The sequence below is a fragment of the Loxodonta africana genome, chromosome 2 (genome assembly GCF_030014295.1).
Source record: "Loxodonta africana isolate mLoxAfr1 chromosome 2, mLoxAfr1.hap2, whole genome shotgun sequence".
NCBI classification, from domain to species: Eukaryota; Metazoa; Chordata; class Mammalia; order Proboscidea; family Elephantidae; genus Loxodonta; species Loxodonta africana.
The window spans coordinates 225862054-225881492 of record NC_087343.1 but is presented as its reverse complement, the minus strand read 5'-3'; the positions used below and the strand labels follow the sequence as shown (position 1 = coordinate 225881492).

The 19439-nt window shown below is 51.9% G+C and overlaps 1 protein-coding gene across 5 annotated transcripts; it reads left to right on the top strand.

Annotated features, from left to right (window-relative positions):
• The first annotated feature begins 188 nt into the window (after positions 1–188).
• On the top strand, positions 189–19364 carry ICOSLG (inducible T cell costimulator ligand). 5 transcript variants are annotated; one of them, XR_002787950.2, is made up of 8 exons: positions 189–476; positions 2898–2938; positions 8034–8381; positions 9476–9769; positions 12399–12557; positions 12680–12770; positions 14400–14435; positions 15558–19364. XR_002787950.2 is itself a non-coding variant. In XM_010598678.3 (7 exons), the coding sequence occupies exons 1-7, from the start codon at positions 463–465 to the stop codon at positions 15566–15568; spliced, it is 903 nt and encodes a 300-aa protein (XP_010596980.1). In that variant the 5' UTR covers positions 189–462; the 3' UTR covers positions 15569–19364. The 5 variants fall into 5 exon arrangements, 3 of the variants coding, with proteins under 3 accessions (XP_010596980.1, XP_010596979.1, XP_010596981.1); XR_002787949.2 differs by having other exon boundaries at positions 14400–14450; XM_010598678.3 differs by lacking the exon at positions 12680–12770.
• Positions 19365–19439: the final 75 nt, after the last annotated feature.

Sequence of the window (19439 nt, the reverse complement as noted above, 5' to 3'; positions counted from 1 at the left end):
CCAGCCCGCGCCCTGGTGGACGGGGAGCCCCGAGCCTGCTCCCTTTCGGGGCCGAAGCGCACTTGAGTCGTGGGCGAGTAGGCGAGCTTCCGCTCGGCGCCAAGCAGGTTGGTCATTGTCGTGGGCGGAGGGGCGGGGCCGTGGGGCGGGGACGGGGAGGGGCGGCCCCAGAGCGCCCTCCAGCCGGCGCGCTGCTGTCCCGGAGCTTCAGAGCCCAGACGCGCGGCGGCGGGACAGCTGGAGCTCGGCTCCCCCGTACAGCCGGAGCTCGGCTCCCCAGTACAGCCGGAGCTCGGCTCCCCAGTACAGCTGGAGCTCGGCTCCCCAGTACGAGTCTCCGCGATCAGAGGTCTCCCGCAGCCAGGGGTCTCCAGCGGCCGGAGGTCCCCCAGGGTTAGAAGTCTCCCGTGGCCTGAGGTCTGCCGCGGCCCGAGGTCTCCGTGCCCACTGGGCCGCCCCACCATGCGGCTGAGAAGGTGAGCCTGCGGGCGGACGCGCGCGAGGGTGGAGTGGAGGCGCCGTCATCCGGAGCTGGGCGTCCGGGCCAGAGGTGGGGCTAAAGACTCCCCGATGTCCGGCCGCGGCCCGGGACCCCGAGTGTTCCCCAGCGCCCGGGGCTCCGAAGTGGGCTCCCCAGCTCACCTGGCAGCGCAGCGGCCGGCGGGGGTGGGGCGGCCGGGCGGGGCGCGGTTACCTGTCCGCCGGTGGCACAGAGGGAAGGCCCGGCCCCTCGCCAGACTCACGGACCGACAAGGGCAAGGTGTGTGTGTGCTTGGGGGGCGGGGTCCCTGCGAAGGGACGGAGCGAACGCTGGAAGGAGGGAAGGCTCAGCGCCCTGGCACCCTCCAGGCGGGGCACACACCCACTGCAGGCACCCGTGTCCCACTCTAGGGGATTTCCCCCAAGGAAGACGGACTAAAGATGTGGTCACGCTGTGCAGAGGTCGGTTGTTAGAGTCCTCCAAGGCCAGCGGGAGCCCACCATTTGGTGACAAGCCCCCTCACACCCACCCCCATCAGCAGCTTCAACCTGGGGAAGGTGGGACACCCCAGGGCCAGCCCCCTGCTCACCTCCTGCTAGTCTGGGGGAGGGCGTGGCAGCTTTGCTCCTGGCTTTTTGAAAAAATACCCCCTTCAGGGCACATGTCCTCCTTGGGTTGGGTCCTCATTGGGTTGGCAGCCTGTGCCTTCTTGGGAACAGTCAAGGCACCTGTGCCCAGGTGTTCTGCCCCCAACCAGAGTCTCCCACACCTGGATCAACTGGCCATACTCCCCAGCTAGAATGGTGTTTAAGATTGTTTCCCCATGACAGAGAAGAGCCAAAGTCTCCAGACTGTCACGGCTATCAGCCATCCACACCTAGACCAGGTGACTCTGTGCTCCCTCCTCTGATCCCAGGACTGGACTGGGACTGGAAGGCAGGGTGGCGAGGGGTGCAGCCAGAGACTGTGGGCTGGTGGGTGGTGTTAGAAGGCAGAGGCTGACCCGAGAGCCAGCTCTGGTGAGGGCACAAGGAGGGGTCCCAAAAGGTTGGTGGTGACTGCACCTGGAGGGGGTAAGAGCCCATAGCATGCACCTCCCCCCCCCCACTCCCCAGGAAGCCCCCAATGCCCTGAGGAGGCCTGACAAGAGGGACTTGTCAGCACAGACTGCCCAGGGGGCCTTCAGAGAACTGGGCATGGTGGGAGAGAAATGGGGCTTTGCACTGTAGAGGTCCTTGTGGCTTTGGAAGATGCAGGACTAGAGGGGCCACAACTGGAGACAGGGAGGCCGGGTGGAGGTCATCACAGCCGTCCACTCAGCAGTACGCAGCCTCAAGAGAGTACAGGGTGGGGAAGGGGGCGGGATGAGACCCTTCTTCAGGCTACAGCCTACATGAGCATGGGGGAGAGTCCCTGGCAGCCCAGGGAGAAGACGGGGTGCAGGCCCTGTGACAGCTGTCAGGGGCAGGGCAGGGGTCTCAAGAGACATGGAGGCCCACCTATGACTGGCCTTTAGCCCTATAAGCCATGGAAGTTTCCTGGGGAGCAGCTGGAGAGAGGATGAGGATCTCCCCAGACAGACCCCTGGGGGACCCCATTTGGAGACTCAGGGAAATCAGAGATGACAGGCACCCTGGATCCTGCTCTCATGGGGAGCCGGAGTCAGCGCTGGGACCAGATGGTCCAAGCCAATGAAGTGGTTCAGGGCATGAGGAGCTCCTGGCCCACGGGGGCCCCTGGGATGCCCACAGGGGTGAGTGGCTGAGATGAGGCATGTGGGGAGGGCGCGGGGCCCCAGGCTGAAGGTTATCGAAGGCTCAGAAGTCATAACGGGGTTTGCTGGTCCAGGTGGTGGGGGCGAGATGCTAGAGGACTTGAAACGGAGGAACCACCAGGTTCCGTTGCAGAATAATCACGTTCCCGCACAGCCTTGTCCTATGATTCACCTGATCTCGCCGTTGGGCATCTTGGATGCTTCCTGTCTCGTGAAATTTTAAACAGGGCTGCTGCTGTAAATGTCCCGAAAGCTTTTTTCTAATTTCAACCATTTTCTTGGGCTAGGCCACCAGGGATCAAAGGCCCTGGCCTTGGTGTTGGCTCTCACACTCCCAAAATTATCTTGGTTAGAAGATCCCTCCCGGGTGGACAGATCCAAAATTTGCAGGTGATTTTGTTGACATGGGAGTGGACCATTGCCAAGGCACCCAGCCTCTGGGGTTTGCTGTACTAGAAGGAAGGCGGGTGGTCCCGGCTCTTCTCCCTAAGTTCCCAGGCATGTGGCAAACCTGGGCCTGCTTCCTGGTAGATGTGTTCACATTGATATGATGGCCTAACTCTCTTCCTGCTTATGAGAAGCAGGTAACTCACCTGTTGGCGCTGTGTCTCACCTCCTTTCCGTTTTTGTTTTTCTTTCCAGACCTGGACTGCTCTTGCTGCTGTTCGTTGGCCTGCAAGCTGGTAAGTGTAGGTGGGCTTTGACTTCTGGGGTGTATCACTTAGGGAAGATGACTGTCTAAACCTTCAGCTGCTGAGCAGTGAGGACGGACAGAGCGACGCAGGCATTAGAAGTCCCTTGGCACAGCCCTTCCTGCTTGGTTCCCCCAACAAACACACAAAAAAACCCAAACCCATTGTCACTGAGTCTTTTCTGGCTCATGGCAACCTCATGTGTTACAGGGTAGAAGCACTTGTCTTAGTCATCTAGTGCTGCTATAACAAATACCACAAGTGGACGGCTTTAACAGAGAGAAGTTTATTTCCTCACAGTGAAGTAGGCTATAGGTCAAAATTTAGGGTGTCAGCTCCAGGGGAAGGCTTTATCTCTCTGTCGGCTCTGGAGGAAGATCCTTCTTGTCAATCTTCCCCTGGACTAGGAGTTTCTCCCCGCAGGGACCCTGGGTCTAAAGGATGCGCTGTGGTATGAGTTGTTCCCTTTCCTTTTATCTCTTGTAAGATAAAAGGTGGTGCAGGCCACACCCCAGGGAAACTTCCTTTACATTGGATCAGGGATGAGACCTGAGTAAGGGTGTTCCTATCCCAGCCTAATCCTCTTTAACATAAAATTACAACCACAAAACTGAGGACAACCACACAATACTGGGAATCATGGCCCAGGCAAATTGATACACATTTTTGGGGGAACATAATTCAATCCATGACACTGCTCCATGGGGTTTTCTTGACCATCGTCTACATGGAGAAACCCTGGTGGCATAGTGGTTAAGTGCTACGGCTGCTGACCAAAGAGTCGGCAGTTTGAATCCCGGCCAAGTGCGCCTTGGAAACCCTGTGGGGCAGTTCTACTCTGTCCTCTAGGGTCACTGGGAGTCAGAATCGACTCGACGGCACTGGGTTTGGGTTTATTTTGGTTCAGTCTACGTGGAAGCAGATCACCAGGCTTTTCTTCCATGGCACCACTGGGTGAGTTCAGACCACCAACCTTTCAATTAGTAAAAAAAAAAAAAAAACCATTACCATCGAGTCAAGCGCAAAATTGAAAGCCGCAAGGGTTCACCTTTTCTAAATGCCATAGTTCGTGTTTCATTTCGTATTCAGCAGCACTGGGATGCAGTTCCTCCTGTGGGTTTCAGTTCCTCTCCTTACCAGATGGGCTAGGGCTTTGGTCCTCTAGGGCCCCTATCTCTTCAACTCTCTTCACCCCTGTCAACCCCGTGTGGCCCTGAAGGCCACCAGCTTCCCCAGGAGCCAGGAATAGGGATGCACCACCACTGTGGTGCCATCCCTGTGCCCCCAGGCCTTGCCAAGCCTTCTCCAGCCCAGGGGCACGAGGATTTTTCTGTAGGCATTTAAGGAGTTGGCACAGTGAAATTAACTGTGTTACAGGGACCTTTAAAATGTCGCGTGACTAGCATTATACCATTGTTGAGAAACTGATATTCCCCTTTAAATACCTGAATTTTTTTTAATAATTTTTATTGTGCTTTAAGTGAAAGTTTACAAATCAAGTCAGTCTGTCACATATAAACTTATATACACTTTACTACATACTCCCATTTACTCTCCCCCTTATGAGTCAGCCCGCTCCCTCCTTCCAGTCTCTCCTTTTGTGACCATTTTGCCAGCTTCTAACCCTCTCTACCCCCCCATCTCCCCTCCAGACGGGAGATGCCAACACAGTCTCAAGTGTCCACCTGGTACAAGTAGCTCACTCTTTATCAGCATCTCTCTCCTACCTATTGTCCAGTCCCTTCCCTGTCTGATGAGTCGTCTTCGGGAATGGTTCCTGTCCTGGGCCAACAGAAGATTTGGGGACCATGACCACCGGATTCCTCTAGTCTCAGTCAGACCATTAAGTCTGGTCTTTTTATGAGAATTTGGGGTCTGCATCCCACTGTTCTCCTGCTCCTTCAGGGGTTCTCTGTTGTGTTCCCTGTCAGGACAGTCATCGGTTGTGGCCGGGCACCATCTAGTTCTTCTGGTCTCAGGATGATGTAAGTCTCTAGTTCGTGTGGCCCTTTCTGTCTCTTGGGCACATAGTTATCGTGTGACCTTGGTGTTCTTCATTTTCCTTTGATCCAGGTAGGTTGAGACCAATTGATGCATCTTAGATGGCCGCTTGTTAGCATTTAATACCCCAGACACCACACTTCACCCTTTCACTTTTATTTCCTCCAAAACTTTCCTTCTTCAACAGTGGTACCAACAGTTAAGGCTTTTTGTATCATCTGTTGAATACCTCCCAGATTATCTGAAGAACCCACACATTCAGAATCTGAATCTCCTACCCCTTTTAAACAGAATTTCCACTCTTCCAAGGCTGCTGTTTTCACCCTCCGTAGAACACAGCTTACTCATTCTAGTCTCCAACTTACTCCAAACTATTAGATCATGTATCAGATGCTCCCCAGAACCCACTCACTTTATTCTTTTCTACCAGCAAAACTTTACTTAATTAATGTGTTTCATAAGCTCTGCTTGTATCCAACCCATCAGGGAGCAAAATATCAGCATCCTTTTCTTCTTTCAGATACAACTGTATCAGTTGGCTACTACTAGGAAACAAACAACCCTACAATTTAGTTACTTGGAAAAATGGGTATTTCTTTCACTCATGATTCTTCAGATAGGTGACTTTCAATGGGCTAGGGTAGGCAGTTATTCTGGTTTTGGCTGAGCCCCCTCATGCATCTGTGGTCAGCTATCAGTAGTCTAATAAAATTTTGCTGCTATTGGCTAGGATTTCCCGCATGTCTGTCTCGGATACCTGGCTGATTCAGCTCTGCTCCATGTGTCTCTTCCTTTAGCAGGCTAGCTTGACGTAATCCACGTGATGTCTGCCAAGGGTTTCAAGCGAGAGAATGGAACTGTGCAAGGCCTTTCGAGACCTGGCACAATGTTGATCCATAAGGTTTAAATACCTGAATTTTTTTAAATAATTTCTTTGTTGTTGCTGAGGATGTACACAGCAAAAACATACCCCAATTCAACAAATTTCAACACGTACGATTCAGTGACGTTGATTACATTCTTCAAGTCGTGCAAGCATTCTCACCGTCCTTTTCTGAGTTGTTCCTCCCCCTATTTTAATGTAAACTCACTGCCTCCTAAGGTTCCTGTCTAATCTTTCAAGCTGCTGTTGTCAGTTCCATCCCATATAGATAGATGTTAGAAGAGCATAATGTTCAAGGAAATAAATGTCTAAAATTTTAAAAGCTTTTAATTTTGAGTTAATTCTAGACCTTGAGAAGTTGCAAAAATTGTACGGAGAGGCGAATGTACCCGTCACCCAGCTTGTCCCAGTGGTGGCCTCTTACATACTATGTAGCGCCTTATCAAAACCAGGAAATAGATATTGAACAGCATAGCAAACTCACAGTAAATGTCTGAACTCTTTAAGTATTTTTGTAATGCTAGGAGTATCTTCAGTGCATCACATCTGTTCTTGAGACGGTCTCTAAATTCATGTGGTATATACTTAAGGTCGTACTTTGGCTCTCGTGGACTTGTTTTGATTTTCTTCAGTTTCGCCTGAAGATTTTGAGCTTCTCCTTCGACTCTTTCCACAGATGTAGTCTATCTGATTCCTGTGTATTTCACCTGGCAAAGTCCACGTGTATAGTCGCCGTTTGTGTTATTGAAAAAAGGCATTTCCAAAGAATAGGTCATTGGTCTTGCAGAAGCTTATCATGTGCTCTCTGGCACCATTTCTATCACCAAGGCTGTATTTTCCAACTACTGATCCTTCTTTGTTTCCAGCTTTTGCATTCCAATCACCAGTAATTATCAATGCATCTTGATTGTGTGTTTGATCAATTTCAGACAGCAGAAGTTGGTAAAAATCTTCAGCTTCTTCATCTATGGCATTAGTGGTCTGTGTGTAAATTTGAATAATAGTCATATTAACTCGTCTTCCTTGTAGGCATATGGATATTATCCTACTACTGACAGCATTGTATTTCAGGATAATTTCGAAAAGCTCTTTTTGGCAATGAATGTGACACCATTTGTCTTCAATTTTCATTCCCAGCGTAGTGTACCATATGATTGTCTAATTCTAAATGGCCAATACCAGTCCATTTCAGCTCACTAATGCCTAGGAAATGTATCTTCAAATGTTCTACTTCGTTTTTGACAACTTCCGGCTTTCCTAGATTCATACTGCATACGTTCCACATTCCAGTTACTAATGGATGTTTGCAGCTGCTTCTTCACATTTCGAGTTGTGCCACTTGAGCAAATGAAGATATCGAAAGCTTTACTCCATCCACATCGTTAAAGTTGACTCTACTTTGAGGAGGCAGCTCTTCCCCAGTTGTGACCTAAGCCGTGGTATTTTCGGTGGCCTCACGTGCATGTGAAATCTGGACTATGAAAAAGGAAGAACAAAGAAGAATTGATGCCTTTGAATTATGGTGTTGGTGAAGAATATTAAATATGCCACGGACTGCCAGAAGAATGAACAAATCTGTCTTGGGAGAAGTACAGCCAGAATGCTTCTTAGAAGCAAGGATGGCGAGACTTTGTCTCACGTACTTTGGACATGTTGTCAGGAGGAACCAGCCCCTAGAGAAGGACATATGCTTGGTAAAGTCAGCGAAAAAGAGAAAGACCTTCAACGAGATGGATTGACATGGTCTTTATAACAATTAGCTCAAATACAGCAATATGATTGTGAGGATGGCACAGAACCAGGCAGTGTTTCATTCCGTTGTGCACGGGGTTGCTCTGAGTAGAAATTGACTCAACGGCACCTAACAACAGCAAGTGTGTCTCGGCTGCTAACCAAATGGAGGTTCGTGTCCACCCAGAGGTGCCTCAGAAAAAAGGCCTGGCCATCTACTGACAAATGAATCCTCGCAAACCCTCGGAGCACGGTTCTCCTCTGACACACGTGGGGTTGCCATGGGTCAGAGTCTACCTGACAGCAGTTGGTGGTGGGGAAGTGTTATCTTATCGGTAAATTCATTTTCTGCGTACATGAGTCAGACCTGGTATCTGAGGTTCACAACCAAGGAGCCGGCCCAGTGGAGTAACTTCGCAGGCTCAGAGCCCAACTTAGAAAACTAACTTTTTCGTTTTTTAATCATTGCAGATATTCAAAAGAAAGAAGTCCAAGGGATCGTGGGTAGCAGTGTTGAACTCAGCTGCATTTACCCTGGCGGAAGCAGTTTTGATTTAAATGACTTTTTTATTTATTGGCAAACCAATGAGCCACAGACTGTGGTAGCCTACCTCTCTGAGAATAGCTCCTGGCGCCACGAAGATAACCGCTACCAGCACCGGGCCCAGCTGTCACTGGACAGCATGAAGCGGGGCAACTTCTCTCTGCATTTATACAACATTACCCCCCAAGATGAGCAGACGTATCAGTGCCTTGTGTTCAGCAAGCCCCAGGAATTAAAAAAAGTTTGGGAAGTTGATGTCATACTGCACGTGGCAGGTAAGACCATCCAAGCCAAGAGAACTGATTTCATTCCAGACTTATACACCGGGGAGTCCGTGGGTGGTACAAATGGTGAACATATTCAGCTGCTAACTTGGCAGTTCGCGTTCACCCAGAAGTACCTCGGAAGAAAGGCCTGGCGATCTACTTCTGAAAAATCAGCCATTAGAAAGTGTATGGAGCACAGTTCTATTCTGACACATACGGAATGACAGTGAATCAAAGCTGACTGAACAGCGACTGTGTTTTTTTTTCCCTTACACCCTAGAAAAAGTATTAGTAATTAATTTTATTAATTATTAATACATTCCTTTATTATATAAAAACTCTTCTATTAATTATCTATTAATAATTTTATTAATTAATGAATCTTCCTGGAGCCCTGGTGGCACAGTGGTTAAGCATTTGGCTGCTAACCAAAAGGTCGGCCATTCAAATCCACCAGCCCCTCCTTGGAAACCGTATGGGGCAGTTCGACTCTGTCCTATAGGGTCTCTATGAGTTGGAATTGACTCGATGGCAATGGGTTTGGTCCTGGCTGAAGTCATTCAACGTGTGAGAAACTGTCCCATAAGCCGAGGCTACCTGTTTTTACAAAAGAACTTCCAATCTCGCCGTCTTTTCTTTGAACCCTCCAACTCAGCTAACACTAGGTTTTTTATGAAATTGGGAGGGAATGCTAGGAAATACTGAATGAGATTGGAATTTAGGGAAAAATGAAAGTCCACTAAGGAGCTCAGGGCACAGTTCAATGGGGAGACAGGCCATGTCTGTTTCAGATGAATTTCAAGCTCTCCGTAGCACTGGTGAGAAGGACTAGATTCCCGTGAGGCCTTGGAGCCCAGGCTGTGGGCAACATTCCAGGCCCACCTGGAGTCATCAGCTCCCCCTTTTGGAGGGTGAGTGGAGGGTGACTTTTGGTCAGAAAAGGGCCTGCGTCTACTTCTCAGACGTGGCTCTGGCCTCACCCCCTGCCTGGTTCAGTGGTCCCACAGGCCACCCCCTCTGCCGTGGCCCTGGGCATGGTGTACCCCTCTGTTTCATGACCCTCAGGTGCTGCCGCCCCTCACCCCTGTTTCCTCCCCCTGCAGCCAACTACAGCATGCCCATCGTCAGCACCCCCATCCGCCCCTCCCAGGACGAGGAGCTCACCTTCACATGCAGGTCCACAAATGGCTACCCAAGACCCAACGTGTACTGGATCAACCAGACGGACAACAGCCTGCTGGACAAGGCGCTACAGAACAGCACGGTCTCCATGAATGAACAAGGCTTGTATGACGTGGTCAGCACCCTGAGGGTCCAGTGGGCCCCCAACGTGAATGTCCAGTGCTGCATCGAGAACGTGATACTGCACCAAAACCTGACCGTCAGCAGCCACCCAGGTGAAGCCCCAGGACCTAACGTGGCGGGCCGGTGGGGGCTGGGGTGGGCTCTCAGGCAGAGACATAGTCCCTACAAGGTGACCCGGCACAGCATCAGGAAGGAGGCTGCGAGGGAGAATAGGGGCGGGCTGAGCTCGAGACACAGTATGAAAAGCACTGCTGTTTCTGAAGACAGCCTTGGGGCTAGAATCTCAATACAAGCAGTTGCTATTGAGTCAAATCTGACTGATGGCGCCCCCATGGGTGTCAGAGTAGAACGATGATCCAGGAAGTTTTCAGTGGCTGATTTTTTGGAAGCAGATTGGCAGGCCTTTCTCCCGAGATGCCTCTGGGCAGACTTGAACCTCCAACCTTACGATGAGCAGCTACGCATACTCACTGTTTGGACCCTTAGTACACTTCATCCCCGCTAAGCCTCACAGGGTCAGTTTTGTGAAGCCCATTTTACAGATGAGGGACTGAGGCTCTAAAAGATTGTGTAAGCTTTCCGAAGCCACAGGACTAGGAAGTGACAGTGTCGGGATTAAAACCACACTCAAACTCTTTGCCATTGGACGTGTGCCCCCGAGACAACCAAACTCCCCAAGTTGCTGGCCCACATTCTCTCCGTGCAAGGCTGTAGGTGGGTGACTCCTTTTCAGAGAGGCCACAGCCCCTCCCAATCTGTGTGTCCCTGGCCCACGTGCTAAGATGAGTGGTAGAAGGTGGAGGCAGAAGATACTCAGGACGGGGGTCTGTGTGCTGCCAGCAGGGTCTAGTGCAGAACGAAAATGCAGGGGCCTTGTGTTCACAGATTATTAGGAATTTCAAGATGGCGACAGTGGAGCATTAAGCCAAGCATGGCCCCCTGTGGGAGGGTAGCCCTGACTGCCAGGAACCCCTGCAGAACCAGGACACCCTCCTTCCTGAAATCAGGAATCCTGAATTCCTGCAGCTTAAAGCTCACGGTCTCCAAGCCCACCCGAATGACTAGGAAAGGGCTGCCTTTGAACACGGCGTTCAAGCCAGCATTGGAAGATGGAACCCAGAAGGCTCTTCGGGAGCAGCAGCTCTGACCCTGGCTACACAGTAGGGTTGCCTGGGCAGCCTGTAAAAGCCCCATGCCCAAGCTCTGACCTAGACCCATCCGATCAGAACCTCTGGACAGGTCCCTGGCATCAGAACAGTTTTTAAGAGCTTCCAGATGGTTCTAAGGGGCATCCAAGATCGAACCACTGCCTAGGTCACTGTTTCTCCAGGTGTGCTTGGAGCAACACTGGGTATTTGTAAGGAAGTCCCCAGGGGTGTTATTGCTCATTTGGATATGAGAACCGCTCTCTGGGGGCTAAGTAGGTAGACACAAGACAGGAGAAATTGGAACCCTCATCCACTGCTGGTGGGATTGTAAAGTGGTTGAGCCGCTGTGGAAAATGGTGTGGCAGTTCCTCAAAAAGTTAAACCTAGAATCTGTGTATGACCTAGCAGTTTCCCTAGGTGTATACCCAGGAGATTTGGGAAAGCAGGGACACGTGTATACCAATGTTCATTGCAGCACTATTCACAATAGGCAAGAGATGGTATATACATTCAACCAGAAAAAGGAATTAAGTTCTAATACTTGCCACAAAATGGATGAGCTTTGAAAGATGATGCTGAGTGAAGTAAACCAGACCCAAAAGGCCACATATTGTATGATTCTGTTTATATGAAATGTCTAAAATTGACAAATCCGTAGAGACAGGAAGTAGATTTGTGGGAGGCAGAGGGAAGAGGGATGCGGGGGTGACTGCTCACAGGTATGGGGTTTCCTCTTGGAAATGATGAAAATGTTTTGGAATTAGATAGTTAGTGGTGGCTGCTCAGAAGAGAGGATCGCAAGACTTCATCTTATGTACTTTGGACGTGTTATCAGGAGGGACCAGTCCCTGGAGAAGGACGTCATGCTTGGTAAAGTAGAGGGTCAGCGAAAAAGAGGAAGACCCTCAATAAGATGGATTGACGAGGTGGCTACAACCATGGGCTCAAACATAGCAAGGATTGTAAAGACGCTGCAGGACCAGGCAGTGTGCGTTCTGTTGCTATGAGTCGGAACTGACTTGACAGCACCTAAGAACAACAGTGGTTGTATAACATTTTGAATGTACTAAATGCCACTGAAGTGTGCACTTTAAAATGGCTAATTTTACGTTCTGTGGATTTCACCTCAGTTAAAAACAAAAGACAGGAGGAAACTGTGTTTCCGGCTAAGCCCCTCCCCAGATAGAGACCCACAGAAAGGGCTGGCAAAACCATTCCCAGGAATTACAGGTGACAAACGTAGGAAGGGGAAGAGAAAGTCCCAGGAGGAGAGGACACACCACTATCAGAGACAGCCCTTCTCTCCATCAACTCACATTGTACAAATCAAAAACTCATGTCGGCTGAGTTCTTTGGGATACTGTATTTCCGCAAATAATGTGCCTACCCATATAACGTGCATATCGTGTCTAGGAAAATAATGCGCAAGGGGTTGGTGAAAAACATAGCATGAGTGTTATTTGCGTAAAAGTACAGTAAATTCTTCTCTGCAGCGTTGTCTTCTTAAAGATGAAAAAAGACCATTTTCCTCCTTGCCCTTTAAGTCTTGGGTTATTTCCCTCTTTTCTTGTAGAACCTTCCTCTGGAACCAATGACAAGATCACAGATAATCCAGCCACGCCCCGGGAGAAAAATATGGCCGTTTTTATCGTCTTTGGCATCCTGGGCGTGATGGCGGTCGTGGTGACCATCTGGCTTTATAAGAACAGATGTTCTCGTGGAAGCTACACAGGTATCAGACAAGACTTGGGGTGGAGCCTGTCTATACTAATCTCATTGGTGTGGGTGTTTTGCCTTTTTAAGCTTTCCTAACTCTGCACGATGTTGCTTTCACTTGAAACTGGCATTTCGCAGCATTCACGTTCACTAGGATTGGCAACTTGAAATGCTCCAAGGAACTGGATTTGAAGTGAGACCCTATGTTCAGACGTGCTCACGTCAAAAGGTGGCTGTGACAAGTCCAGTCTTCTGGGTTCTGGGTGGGAGTGATGGAGTCCAAGTTTCAAGGTCTGGCCAGAGTTCCCTTCGGACAAAGCTGACTGAGCCTGCCTTAAATCACTGGCATGGCTGGCCGTCTGTAATTCCAGCCAGTCTCCAAGGTAGATCTAGAAAGTATGCATTTAAACCATGGAAAACCTGGTAACAGAACCTGCAGTGAAGCGGCTCCAGGCGTAGACCAGTGTGATGGTGCCAGCGATTTACATCAGCCCACGTCCGAGAAGCCTGCAGGGCCGGACGTGCCCAGCTCACACCTTGGTGGGCACAGGGTAGTCTCTTAGGTCAGCAGCCATCCCCAAGGTTCTGAGTGACAAGGTCAGGGCTCTTTGACACTCCCGTGAGGGTAGGGGTGAAGAAAAAAAAAAAACAGTTGCCGTCAAGTCAGTCCTGACCCTTGGTGACACACGTGTGTCAGAGGAGAACTGTGCTCCACAGGGTTCTCAGTGGCCGTCAAGTCAGTCCTGACCCTTGGTGACGCACGTGTGTCAGAGGAGAACTGTGCTCCACAGGGTTCTCAGTGGCTGTCAAGTCAGTCCTGACCCTTGGTGACGCACGTGTGTCAGAGGAGAACTGTGCTCCACAGAGTTCTCAGTGGCTGATTCTTCAGAAATACGTCATCAGGTCTTTCTTTCAAGGCACTTCTGGGTAGACTTGAACCACCTTTATGTCACTCTTGCTAAACTACCTGTATAAAATAAACCCAGAAAGCCAAACCAGTTGCCGTCAAGTTGACCCCGACTCACAGCGACCCCGTATGTGTCAGAGGAGAACTGCATCCATAGAGTTTTCAGTGGCTGATTTTTTGGACGTAGATCACCAGGCCTTTTTTCCGAGGCGCTGCTAAGTAGACTCAAACTGCCAGTCTTTCAGTTAGCAGCTGACGGTTGGCAGCACCCAGGGACTCCCAGAGCAAAGGAAGCACTGTTTAAATGGAACTCGGTGGTCCCTTGATGATGGAGTTGGCTTGCAGCCGGAGCCTCCCCTGTGGATATCCTTTCCTGTCTTGCCCTGTGGGCTGCTCTTGAGTTTCCAGACTCATGTTACCAATTCCAGTTACCCCGGAGATAATTGTCTTTGCCCACAGCCTGCACTGCGGACCTGGTCAGTCTGGCAGGGGGTCCTGAGTCCAGGGCACAGAGAATCTTAAAAAGCAGAGAACCTGTACCCTTGGACTTGAAAAGGTATCTTCTTCAATAAGGAAGCTCTGGAAGGTCCAGGCGGGGTCAGGTGCCCAGGAGGCCGGCGCATCCACGCCAAACACCTGTGTTACATGGATTTTAACATGCTCTTTTCTGAAGTGCAGCATTTAGAAAGTGAATATGCACCCCATAGTTGGCTTGGGACAGCGCACAAGGCCACACACACTGCAGGGTCAGGAAGAGGCACGTGAGGGAATTGGGGTCCAGGGAGCCTAGGGTGGTGGCGTTGGCCCGAGGGGCCCCACACCGGGAGCCATGGGGGGGGGAGTCCGAGCAGAGGGGGCAGTTGGTGCTGCTGCTCCCTGAAGCACTGAGGGCTTCGGTGCACTCCCTTCCCCACCCTTCGCTGCCCTGACGCCTGTGGTTTGCTCCCACAGGTGCCCAGGGTGCCCAGCCGGAGCTTGAACTCATTGGTGAGCATGCAGAGAGTGCGTGTCCCCTTTGGCATTTTATAATGGAATTTTCCAAACCTCTGCAAAAGCAGAGGCGACTCCTAGGATGATCCCCCAGGCACTTTTCCCCCTAGTCCCGCTTCAACCACAGTCTACCTAAGCCTGGCCTTGTCTTCTGTGTGCCCGCCTTCTCTACTCACCTCACCCCTCCACTCCCCCCACCCCCCACCCCACCCCCACCCCTTCCTTCCCACTCTCCCCCACCCCCTCTGCCAGCCCCATCTCCCCACTCCCCCCTTAACTCCCCACTCTCCCCCCCCACCACCCCACTCACACACCCACTGGGCTATCTAAGCTGCAGACACCACATGGTTCTGGTCTATAACAGGGCAGTTGTCTGTAAGGCTCAGTGGTGACTTCGTGTTTTCTGGGGAAGGTGTGCGTCTGCAGTCCACGGGCTCGAAGGGAGGTGACAATTTCTGCTCCAATGTGGGAATAGCCACTCAGAGTCCTAGCACCACCTAGCAGGACCTCGAGCTACAAGAGTAAGGGGTTTTGTAGACAGGCTGCTTGGGCTTGGTGCCTTTGGCAAACTGCCGCACCTCTCTGAGCCCCGTTGTTCCCTATGGAAAGGGGTCTGGTGGAGACAGTGGAGCCCGGCATGTCCAGCCCACTGCACTGTGCGTGGAACGCCCATCCCCCGGATGGTGCCCACCCACTGACCCAGGGAGCGTGGGCCACGTGGCTCACTTGCTCTATTTCTGCCGGAAATACCCGCCAGAGGTCCAGGCAAGCCAAGCTCAGTTAACTTTTGGAACACAGCTTGCCAAGAAACTAGGGCCTGCCTGTTCTTAATTAGGGTAAAATGAAGAAAGATAATGAGCCCTGGTGGCACAGTGGTTAAATGCTTGGCTGCTAACCAAAAGGTCTTGGCAGTTCAAATCCACCAGCAGCTCCTTGGAAACCCTGTAGGGTAGTTCTCTGTTCTGTGAGTTGGGATCAATTCAACAGCAACAGATTTGGGTTTTTTTTGGTTTGGTGTCCAGAGACCCTCACTCCCAAGGCACTGTGTTTTCACGGTCTGTGCGCTGAGCAGGTGACAAAGCGGGCACCGCATCTCACCTCCTTGCCTTCCCTTCTCAGGCCATGTTTGACAGGAATGTCCTCCGGACGTTGGGACGTCGGGGAGATGCCCAGGCCAGACTTCACACGGCAGCTAGAGAAAGTGTCCATTTGTGAAATGCGGGGCAGTGACTCAGACAGGCTTGCCCCCAGCTGCATCACTTACAAGGACAAGGAGCGTCCCCAGCCTGCATGGACATGCAGGGCCTCCCTCAGCAGGACCACGACCAGGCCTAGAAGGATGTACAGGTGCCGCTACTGACTCTGAGTGAGGCCCTTTTGGAAGGGTCAGCAGGCCACAGCAGGAGTGTCCCCAAGTGGGCAAGCTTGCTGCCTTCGAGGCCAAATGTGGAATGAGACAGGGCCTCATGACCAGCTGCTCCACCATCCCGGAACACGTGTGACCCTGAGACCTACACCGGGGACTGGTACCTCTGTTGGGACATGGCTTCACAGCTGGAAGAAGGGAGCTGGGTTTGCAAAAAAGAGCAGGGCGCCCCACTCCCCGACGCCTCTGGGGAAGTGGAGGCTGTGCTGGGCGGGGCCAAGCAGGGTTTGCAGGAGACACAGGCCGTGGGGGTCTGAGCATTTCTGCCTATAAGCTCCCACCATATTCTCCACCCTGAAGCTACGGAGTCTGTTGTGTCTGTGTGCGTGTGTATCTGTACATGTGTGTGTATGTGTGTCTACAGGTGGCTTGTTTTCACGGTCTGTTACACCCATGTGTCTGTGCATGTGTGTGTCTCCATGTGAGGGGTGTGCGTGTGTCTGCACACACGTGTCTTGTATGATCCGTATGTACGTATGCACATGTGTGTGTCTAATTCAGTAAATGACACCTGGTGAAGAACCCCTTGTAGACTCACTGGACATTATTTTCCTTTGAGACACTTACTGGGAAGTACTGGGAAGAAAACCTGGCCTCATTCATTTTGGTCAAAAGCAGTGGGATTTTGTGAGGGGAAGGTTGGCTTCAGGGGAGGCGCCCAGTGAGACACAGTGCTTTCCAGGGCTAGGCTCTGCAGCCAGGAAGGGACGTGCACCCCAGAGACCACACAAAATAACCCATGAGGGACTGGCCACACGCATTTCCAGGGACGTGGGTTTGAGACGTGACCTTGGCAGTGCCCCAGAGCGGGCGTTCCCCATGGCGGGGGTGTGAGTTCCTGTCAACCATGGAGTCTTGTCAGATCCTGGCAGGCACTGTTGATCACTCGTCCCCACTGCCTCTCTGCATTAATCACCCACAGCTGCCCCACCCCACCCCAGCATCCCACCCAGCCCCCATGACCACTCCTGCCCTCCACGCCTGTAAGAAAGACCTCCAGCTCCAATGTCAGGTTTCTCGGAGCCCGGAGGCCCCTCAGGTGCCAGAAGCTGGGCAGAGGCCCAGATCCACACAGGGGCCCTGACCTCCCGGGGAGGTTTCCATGTTGTTGCTCAGATGTCTTAGGGAGAAAGTTCTGGAAAGGAGGCCAGCCAGGTAACCCAGGTATGCACACCACCCAGGGAGGTCTGGCCTCCCTGTCAGGATGCTGTGTGCACTTGGAGTTGTGGGCAAATGCCCTCCTTCGCCTTTCTGCTCAGATTCTTCTGGTGGCCCTAGAGCTCAGTTAGGGGTGTCGTTACACCCGTGGTCAGTCAGTACAATGGTCTCAGGAAGCCTGCGCTCCTCAGGCCCCAGCGTGGACCAGAACTGAGAAGTGAGGTCCGTGGTTGAGAGGTCATTCCGTAACTTGTTATAAGAGGTGGTTTTTTTTGTTTATTTTTGAACCACAAAATTCTCATGCTGGCTTTTAAACACACGTGACAAGGGGTCCCCACAGAAGCTTTAACTGGGAGATGCATGTTGTTCCAGAAAGAACAATGGTTGTTCATTAGCATCTGGGGCAGAGAGGCAGGAGAGGCTGCTGGGCCAGATGGAAAGGCAATGTGGTGCCTGCCAAGTGATCAGGGAGCTGACTCTGGGCAGACTCTCTGGGACCTGCGCCTGCCCAGGAGTCCCCCAGCTCCCGGGACCCTGGGTCATGGCACCCGCCTTCAGACTTAGACTCTGTCTGCCTGGGCCTCAGCGGACTGCAGGGCTGGGGCCCTCATACAGACCAGATGGCAGCAGACAGCAGGAAGATGGAGTCAGGTTCTGGCTTTCCTGCCAAACCATTGCTGTTCATCAGGGAAACGGGGCAAGGGTCTCCAGCCTAGCTCTGTCCGGATACACCGGGGCTGCAGAAGCCCTTCGCCAAGCTGGGGGCCAGGGGCTCCTGCTTCTACCCTGCCCCCCTGCCCAGCTCAGGCTGTCACTGCAGCTTTTGGTGGGTTCCACCCAGATCTGAGCTCAAGAGGACCTCTGCTCTCTAGTGGCTGGTTGCTGAGTTATCACCCCAGTACTGGTCCTGGGCGGGGGTGCTTGGTCTGACAGCTCTACCTGGCTACAGAGCAGGAGAACGTTCCAGAAGGCAAGCTGCTCCAGTGGGCGCATTGCTGCCGTGCTCTGTTTAAGACTGGGGACATCGGGCAGTGTCTGGAGACATTTTTGGTTGTCAGACTGGAGGTAGCTACTGGGATCTAGCGGGTGGAGGCCAGGGTTGCTGCTCACCATCCTACAGTGCACAGGACACCCCTTGCCACAAAGAAGGATCTGGGCCCAAGTGTCAGCAGTGCATGGGTTGAGAATCCTGCTCTCGGAGGTCACACCCTGTTCAAGGGCAGGGCTATACTGGGGCTCAGGGGAACACTGCCAGTCCTCAGGCCTCCGTTCAGCAGCTGACTGAGCTCACTGTGGGCTGGGAGAGGGTGACACCTTCTAACAGGTCCAGGCCCAGGTACTATACTAGGTCAGGTGTTGGCAGCCTTCCTCCCACCCAGTCCAGCCCCGAAGGGCCAGGCACCAGGGTTCCCCATCTCACAGTGCTCAGAGCTGGGCAGGTGGGCTGGGCACCCTGTGTCCTTTGGAATCACTGGTCTCCGTGGAGGTATCTGTGGCTTCTCACATGGTAGGTGTGCAAGAAACTACCATCAAGTGAGGTTCAAGTTCAGGCTAGCGTCTAGTCTCCTAGTGCAGCTGTAATAGAAATACTACAAGCGAGTGGCTTTGAAGAACAGGAATGTCTCACAGTTCAGGGGGCCAGAAGTCTGAATTTAGAGAAAGGTCTTTCCTTGGGGTTCCTGGCTTTTATAGGTGCATCTGCCATGTGTCTGTCTTCACACAGCGTCTTCCCTTGTGTGTGTCTTTGTCTAATCTGCTCTTTTTAAGACACAGAAGTGATTAGGTTTGGGACCCACCCCACTCTGGTGTGACCACATTAATATAAAAGAAAAACCTTTTTTCCAAACAAGATCCACTTGGCGAACAGGATCCAGGACTTTTATACATATTTTGGGGGGGACACAACTCGATCCACAACAGCTAGGGTGTGGGATGGTTCATCACTAGGGGAGGGGGGGCAAGTAGGAGACAGCTAAGTGCATCATCCATCATCCTGTGTACATCGCTTCTTTTCACGCCTCAGTTGACCCTCCTGTAAAAGGTTCTGTCTGCTGGCTCTTGCAGCTTGGACACTCCACAACTGGGGAGGGCAATGTGGCTTTGGGATGGCCGTCGGGGCTGGGGTGCCTCTAGAAAAGGCAACCACTCTACAGCAGCCTGGCCATGGCATGGTGCCAGGATGCAATTGGCACTACCGTTTCCGGTCCTCCCTCAGGCCCTGCTCCCTGGAGGCACACTGAGCCCGGCTCTCAAACCCTTCAGCAGCTCATCTTTTATTCATCTCCCTGCCAGCCAGCTTTTCTGAAAACAGGCACCCTTAATAAAAACCCAAAACCAAACCCGTTGCTGTCAAGTCAATTCCAACTCATAGTGACTCTATAGGACAGAGCAGATCTGCCCCATAGGGTGTCCAAGGA

Bases quoted from the DNA above. Each gene is read 5' to 3' on its own strand.
- ICOSLG (XM_010598677.3), top strand. The intron at 9,770-12,398 runs GTGAAGCCCCAG...CTTTTCTTGTAG, and splicing joins GACCGTCAGCAGCCACCCAG to AACCTTCCTCTGGAACCAAT. The intron at 12,558-14,399 runs GTATCAGACAAG...TTGCTCCCACAG, and splicing joins TTCTCGTGGAAGCTACACAG to GTGCCCAGGGTGCCCAGCCG.